Genomic DNA, 7,872 nt, shown 5'->3' on the forward strand with positions numbered 1-7,872 from the left:
TGTGGAGTGGAGTGGAGTGGAGTGGAGTGGAGTGGAGTGGAGTGGAGTGGAGTGGAGTGGAGTGGAGTGGAGTGGAGTGTTACTCAGTAATGGCCACTGGCCATACCGTTTCAACCACGGTATACTTATATTTAGATAATGACCTCCGAACTATACATCATCCCTCTTATTATACAGTAACTCGCCAAAACGATAGACATTCCTCCAAAAATACCTCTTTAACGATTTTGTTGCCATTTTGTGATTTCTGCTGAGAAAAAATTTCTTCAGGCAAAGAGAACTCTAAAGTTTCAGGTGTTGCGTAGCAACCCATTACTTCCCGTTACGTTAAATGATCGGAACTACTTGCGGAATGATATGAAAAGATGGTCAGCGGCCATTACATTTTCGCAGCAGTGAAAATAAAGAAATTACAGACCTGCGAACGTTGGGGTGGCCCATTCAAATCAACTGAACTTTTTTGAACATTCTGAAGAGCTGTATAATACGATACCCAGTACAATTTTTAAGCACATAACCTGCAAGGACTTGTCATGCCTACTTGTTGAGTAATCCTCGACTGTTGGAAAGATTCAATATACTGAAAAATATGGACTGAAAAAGTGTCTAGTGTAGGCATGTATTTTGCAGATTCTGTTCCATTTTTCTCAATGATGGTCAAATATTAGTAGTTTAAAGATGCACTATTTCGATAGTTTTGATTTCTTTTTCAGTATTTCAAAGTGAATAAGCTGTGAGAGCACAAGAACAGTGAGAGTCTAGCAGCGATTATCATAGACATATACATGTATGCTTGTCAACGGCAATTACGGCCAAACCAACAAGATTCTAAGTGACATGGAGACAACTTTTTTTGGTACTCCACGTAGATCATAAACCCTTGAATACAAAAAACGACTCAGTGAAATCGGTTGAGAAATATAAAACGCTATAGTGCTTTTATCCAGAAAAACTGCAGCTCCATCATTTACTTGCGTCTGTTTACAGGCCAGTCATCACCTCGTCATCACATTAGCACGTCGCAGCCAACGGGCTGAGGCGGTCAATGGAGCGTCTATGTATATATGTCTATGTGTAATGGCCAACTTCTTAATTTTCTTATTTTAATATGTGGCCATATAAAGAAAATATCTCATCATTATTGCGTTAACATATGGACACACATTGAAAAGAAAGTTTTTTTAACACTTGAGGTATCTTCTGAAAGTACATTAAAGAACCACTGAAACATAAGCACTGGACTAAATGCCACAGAAAGATTTTTCCTTTTTCTTTTCTTTTTTACATACACTTTGCTTTAATTTTACTATTTAAAGATTCAATGGATACTGGCCACTATTGCTTAGGCCAATAGCCTATTGAGGCAGTATTGTTTCTGCACCTTAGTGTTCTTAAGGGTCAATAAATAAATGTCTGTGGACACATTTCGCCACCGCTGAAGTGTCCTCTCTTTCAAAAACCCAAATCTGGTCACCCTACGTCACCCTGGTCATATCGCCCACCCCTAGTGTGTGTCTGCACACACTAACTCCCTTCATCATACAAGCATAACTTTTCAGTATTACGGAGAATTTAGGTTTGTTTTAGTCAGAGAGTAGAGCAGTAATGGCTCCTGTAGTTTACTGGCATATTAGTGTTTGTCTGTTGTCTGAGTTCAGCTGTGTGTGTGTGTGTGTGTGTGTGTTTATACAGACTGTGGCTTTCCTAGAGAATGAACTGGAGGACTTGCATCAGCAGTGCCAGACTAAACATAGGTACGCGCACACACACACACACACACACACACACACACACACACTCACACAAACTCAAAATGCACGCACACACACACACACATACTCTCAATATGCTTGCACACACACACACTCAATATGCACACACACTCAATATGCGCTCACACACACACCCTCTCAGTATGCTCGCACACTCACACTCAATATGTTGTGTGTTAGGGATGGGTGAGATATCACTATATAAGGTAATCTATTACATTATAATAAATATATATATTTTTCAGAGAAGATATGGGAAGAGATAATATTGTTTGTGTTACGTTACATAACCCGTGTCTTCCGTAAAAAGCTGCCAGTGGTTGCACATCTTCTGTCTCACATTCTCCGGCGCAAAACCCTACCCCTTCTCACACACACACACACACAGAGAGAGACACACACACGCACACACACAGACACACAGAGAGAGACACACACACTTACACGCACACACACAGAGAGAGACACGCACACAGGCACAGACACAGACACAGACACAGACACAGACACAGACACAGACACAGACACAGACACAGACACAGACACAGACACAGACACAGACACAGACACAGACACAGACACAGACACATTGGCCATCATCCTTTGTTAAGTGGAGCACCCTAGTGGCCAAATGCCGTATTGCCCCTTGTCTTGCATGACTTCTGATGTCTTCTTTGCCCATTGGAACCTCTGACCCCTATAGGACGTTTCAGGAAGTGAATGAGTGGCTGCAGGGTGGAGAGAACCAGCTCAAGGTTGAGGTACACACACACACACACACACACACACATCTGTACACACACATCTGTACACACACACACACACACATCTGTTCACACACACACACACACACACACACACACACACACACACACATACATCTACACACACACACACATCTGCTCACATACACACACACACACTCACACATCTGCTCACAAACACACATCTCCACACACACACACACACACACACACACACACACATAACATACATATACATACACACACACACACACACACACACAAATCTGCTCACACACATGTCTAATGGTCAGAGTCTGACGGTCTTTTCTCAGCCGGTCTCGTTTTATGGCCAGAGTTCGCCGGTATCGTCTCACACGCCGGTCTCGTCTCACACGCCGGTCTCGTTTGATGGCCAGAAGCTGCTGGAGGCTCCAGTCTCTGGGATTAAAGAAAACGATGATGATGATGATGATGGATATGGAGAGTACAGTCAGTCTGGTAAGGAGTGCTGGGGTGAAAAGAGCTACACACAGACAGACAGACAGACAGACAGACAGACAGACAGACAGACAGACAGAGTTTGATATCCAAGGAACACACACTGATGAATGATACATCTATATTGGGGTTATTTTTATTTAATATTTTTTTGTATAAGAGTGGAGGATGACGAGAATAAAAACACACCTGCACTGTAACTTGTACTCAGTTAGTGTGATGGAAGAAGCCCCCTGGTGGCCTCTTCTGGTCCTGCACTGTAACTTGTACTCAGTTAGTGACTCATCCCAGATGGAAGCCCCCTGGTGGCCTCTTCTGGTCCTGCTCGAGTGAGGTGGATTCGCCTTCTCACGTCACAGTACTCATTTAGCCCACCTGATCCACAAGTACTTAATTAGTGGGCACTGCTTGGGCGTGGCTATAAAGGCCTGCAAGGTGGTCGCCTGTTTCTGCAGTGGACAGAACTGAAATACATCTGTATTGTGCTGGAAGCCCCTTCAGATAAAAGCACTTCCCAGAGGGTGTCTGCCGAAAGAGTGAGTGTAACTGTAAGTGTTTTTTATTTCCCCCAGAAGAGAGAACTGACCCCGGAGCAGAACGGACCCTCTCTTCAGCTGCAGACATTAAAACTGAACTGATCCAGGTACAGTCTTTGAAGGTTATGCACAATATAGTAATACAACTGCTTAAAAGTATTCCATATCAGATAAGCTAATGCTAATATAACTGTAATTCCATATCAGACAAGCTAATGCTAGTATAACTTTAATTCCACATCATCGGACAAGCCAATGCTAATGCTAATAAAACTCTAAAACTACATCAGATAAGCTAATGCTAATGCTAATAAAACTCTAAAACTACATCAGATAAGCTAATGCTAATGCTAATACAACTCTCAAACTACATCAGATAAGCTAATGCTAATGCTAATAAAACTAAAACTACATCAGACAAGCTAATGCTAATAAAGGTGTAAAACCAGATCAAGACAAGCTAATGCTAAAACAAGGCTAACCCATTTCATCAGACAAGCTAAAGCTACAGCTAATTACATGTTGAGGCCACATTATCAGACATCAACAGTAAGGCACTGTGTGCAAGAGCGAATGTTCCCTTGACAACATTTGCTCATTGCCAGTATTTGCATCCCTCCCTTCTTATGTGTGTTTCAGGAAGAGGAGGACCAGTCCAACATGGCTCCAGCCCTCGACTCCAAGATGGACCCCGTGGTTCTGGCCCAGCTCATGGGGGTGACTGTGGAGTTGGTGGACTGCTGTAGAACACAAAGAGAAGAGAAGAACACGGATGGAGTACAGCCCGAGACCCGTAAGGAATCACTCACTGACGCGCACACACACACACACACACACACACACACACACACACACACACACTTTTTTAATGAAAACCAATAGCTCTAACAATGTGTGAGTGTGTGAGTGTGTGTGTGTGTGTGTGTGTGTGTGTGTGTGTGTGTGTGTGTGTGTGGTGTGTGTGTGTGTGTGTGTGTGTGTGGGGTGTGTGTGTGTGGGGGTGTGTGTGTGTGGGGGTGTGTGTGTGTGGGGGTGTGTGTGTGTGTGTGTGTGAGTGTGTGTGTGTGGAAAGTGGCGTGTACCTCATCCTCAGCTGCCTCCTTATGTGTGATCCTATTTCATAGCCAAGACCATTAGCATCTTAGCAGTTTAGCTTATGTGTGAACCTATTTCATAGCCAAGACCATTAGCATCTTAGTATTTGTGTGAACTTATTTTATAGCCTAAACTATTAGCTGCTTAACTTATGTATGAACCTATTTCATAGCCAAGACCATTAGTATCTTAACTTATATATGAACCTATTTCATAGCCAAGACCATTAGCAGCTTAACTTATGTATGAACCTATTTCATTGCCAAGGCCATTAGCATCTTAGCAGTTTAGCTTATGTGTGAACCTATTTCATAGCCAAGACCATTAGCATCTTAACAGTTTAGCTTTTGTGTGAACCTATTTCATAGCCAAGACCATTAGCAGCTTAGCTTATGGATGAAACTTGTTTTATAGCCAAGACCATTCATGGTAAGCTTTTAGCGAATGTATGCAATGTAAAGTTAGCCTTCCCTGTCCCCCGAACCCTTCCCTGTACCCAAATGCCCGTTGACTAACACTGAGACTAAAATTACACTGAATGAAGGTTACACCAATGACGCTAACATTCATACATGTTGTCCTCCGCCTCTTCCACAGAGGAATCCGGAAGATTCTCCTACCCTCTGTGTGACGAAGGCTTCAGCTCCCCGCTCAAGCTGCATCAGCGCATCCATACAAGAGAGAGGCGGCACCACTGCACTCAGTGTGGCAAGAGCTTTACTCAAGAGGGACATCTCAAACAACATCATCTCATTCACACAGGAGAGAGGCCGTACAACTGCACTCAGTGTGGCAAGAGCTTCAATCTAGAGGGGAATCTCAAAAAACACCAGCGCATTCACACAGGGAGAGAAGCCATACAACTGCACTCAGTGTGGCAAGAGCTTTATTCGAGAGGGAGATCTCAAACAACACCAGCGCGTTCACACAGGAGAGAGGCCTTATCAATGCACTCAGTGTGGCAAGAGTTTTGCTCTAAAGAGGAATCTCCAAAAACACCAGCGCATTCACACAGGAGAGAGGCCGTACAACTGCACTCAGTGTGGCAAGAGCTTTACTCGAGGGGGAAGTCTCAAACGACATCATCTCATTCACATTGGAGAGAGGCGGCACCACTGGCACTCAGTGTGGCAGGAGCTTTGCTCGAGAGGGACATCTCAAACTACATCATCTCATTCACACAGGAGAGAGGCCGTACAACTGCACTCAGTGTGGCAAGAGCTTCAATCTAGAGGGAATCTCAAAAAACACCAGCGCATTCACACAGGAGAGAAGCCGTACAACTGCACTCAGTGTGGCAAGAGCTTCACTCTAGAGGGGACTCTCAAAAAACACCAGCGCTTTCACACAGGAGAGATGCCGTACAACTGCACTCAGTGTGGCAAGGGCTTTAATCGAGAGGGACATCTCCAAAAACACCAGCGCATTCACACAGGAGAGAGGCCGTACAACTGCACTCAGTGTGGCAAGAGCTTTAATCGAGAGGATAGTCTGAAACGACACATGCGTCAACACACGGGGGAGAGACCGTATCACTGCTCTCAGTGTGGCAAGAGTTTCACTCAGCTGCGCAGCCTGAGGACTCACCAGATCATTCACACAGGAGAACGGAGGCACCAGTGTATTCAGTGTGGCAAGAGTTTCACTCAAGAGGGGACTCTCAAAAAACACCAGTGCTTTCACACAGGAGAGAAGCCGTACCAATGCACTCAGTGTGGCAAGAGCTTTAATCGAGAGGGGAATCTCAAAAAACACAAGCGCATTCACGAGTTTACATTCACAAGTTCATATTCACACACATTAACATGAGTTAATCACACACAGGCAACTGTTAAGATGGTTCCCTATGCTAGAGATAGCTAGCGGTAGGATAATTAATAGCCAGGTTAACTATGTTTAAGACACACACACACACACGCACACACATACTTACTTTCTCCACTGTTTGTTTAAGACACACACTCACACACACACACGCGCGCACACACACGTACTTACTTCCTCCACTGTATGTTTAAGACACACACATACTCTCTCACACACACACAAATGTATCTATGTCCTCCATTGTATGTTTAAGTGTCATTTGTTTGCTGTGTGAATAATAGTGTAATCATTTGTTTTCTGGGATTTGATGAAGTTGACATTTAGATAATTGCCTATTCCTGAATATTATGTGTACGTTGCTGAGCCAGAATAAACTGCGTACTTCATACACAGTTCTGTGTGTGTGTGTGTGTGTGTGTGTGTGTGTGTGTGTGTGTGTGTGTGTGTGTGTGTGTGTGTGTGTGTGTGTGTGTGTGTGTGTGTGTGTGTGTGTGTGTGTGTGTGTGTGTGTGTGAGAGAGAGTGTGTGTGAAAGAGAGTGTGTGTGTGTGAGAGAGAGAGTGAGTGTGTGTGTCTTGCTATAAATACTGCCACTGCTTTCGTTATTACCTCCGTCCATTACATCTCTAACACACTGGGACCTTCCGTTTGATTGGTGCTGCAGCTGAAAGGGTGCCGTTTGATTGGTGCTGCAGATGAAAGGGTGGGCGGGACCTGCCGTTTGATTGGTGCTGCAGCTGACAGGGTGCTGTTTGATTGGTGCTGCAGATGAAAGGGTGGGTGGGACCTGCTGTTTGATTGGTGCTGCAGCTGAAAGGGTGGGTGGGACCTGCCGTTTGATTGGTGCCCCTTCAAGATGAATGAAGGTTTTTGTAAGGGTGTGTTTGCACTTGATTCAAATACAAATTTGTTTTACCGCATCCCTTTCCCTCTCATGTTGTTATTGATGACAGCATGGTTGTGGTGGGAGTAAGGGGGGGGGGGGGGGGGGGGGGGGGGGGGCGATGGTGGTTGTGGTGGGAGTGTTCAGATGACAGCATGGTTGTGGTGGGAGTGAGGGAGGAGCGAGTGTATGATATTCCCTAAACGAAAACAAAGGTCCAGAGCTATACTTCATTCAAAATGACAGGGGTCATAATTCAATAAAATAATACAGTGTAGTATTACATTCATGTTTGACACAAAGTACATTTTATTTACTACTAACACAATAGGAGATTAAAGACTTAATAAACACAATAGGAGATTAAAGACTTAATAAACACAATATAAGAGACTAGACTTAGTAAACGGAACAGGAGAATAAAGGTCATTAGTTGACCAACAGTTTACTTCCTGGTTCTCTGTATGTGCCATGCTATTGGAAACATTCCTTATCCCTGGGGACTTTCCATTTCAG

General features: G+C 44.1%; 2 protein-coding genes across 2 annotated transcripts in view; both read left to right on the forward strand.

Annotated features, from left to right (window-relative positions):
* The window catches only part of LOC116219707 (zinc finger protein 239-like), a gene marked incomplete at its 3' end in the record, with an annotated part of 10,731 nt that extends 4,972 nt beyond the window's left edge, over window positions 1-5,759 (forward strand). Inside the window, exons 9-14 of the mRNA XM_031563438.2 lie at window positions 1,693-1,754; window positions 2,476-2,533; window positions 2,851-3,016; window positions 3,589-3,659; window positions 4,192-4,345; window positions 5,245-5,759. Coding sequence (XP_031419298.2) covers window positions 1,693-1,754; window positions 2,476-2,533; window positions 2,851-3,016; window positions 3,589-3,659; window positions 4,192-4,345; window positions 5,245-5,759 — 1,026 coding nt within the window. The remainder of the gene's footprint in view (window positions 1-1,692; window positions 1,755-2,475; window positions 2,534-2,850; window positions 3,017-3,588; window positions 3,660-4,191; window positions 4,346-5,244) is intronic.
* A 2-nt stretch (window positions 5,760-5,761) lies between these two features.
* LOC122128868 (gastrula zinc finger protein XlCGF7.1-like) lies at window positions 5,762-6,600 on the forward strand (the record flags this gene model as incomplete). Its single annotated transcript, XM_042703821.1, is given in 2 exon segments — window positions 5,762-5,873; window positions 5,876-6,600. Coding segments are annotated over 2 exon segments (693 nt in total), but the record flags the coding sequence as incomplete, so codon positions are not given.
* Window positions 6,601-7,872: the final 1,272 nt, after the last annotated feature.

Source organism: Clupea harengus, chromosome 26, assembly GCF_900700415.2.
Source record: "Clupea harengus chromosome 26, Ch_v2.0.2, whole genome shotgun sequence".
NCBI lineage: Eukaryota > Metazoa > Chordata > Actinopteri > Clupeiformes > Clupeidae > Clupea > Clupea harengus.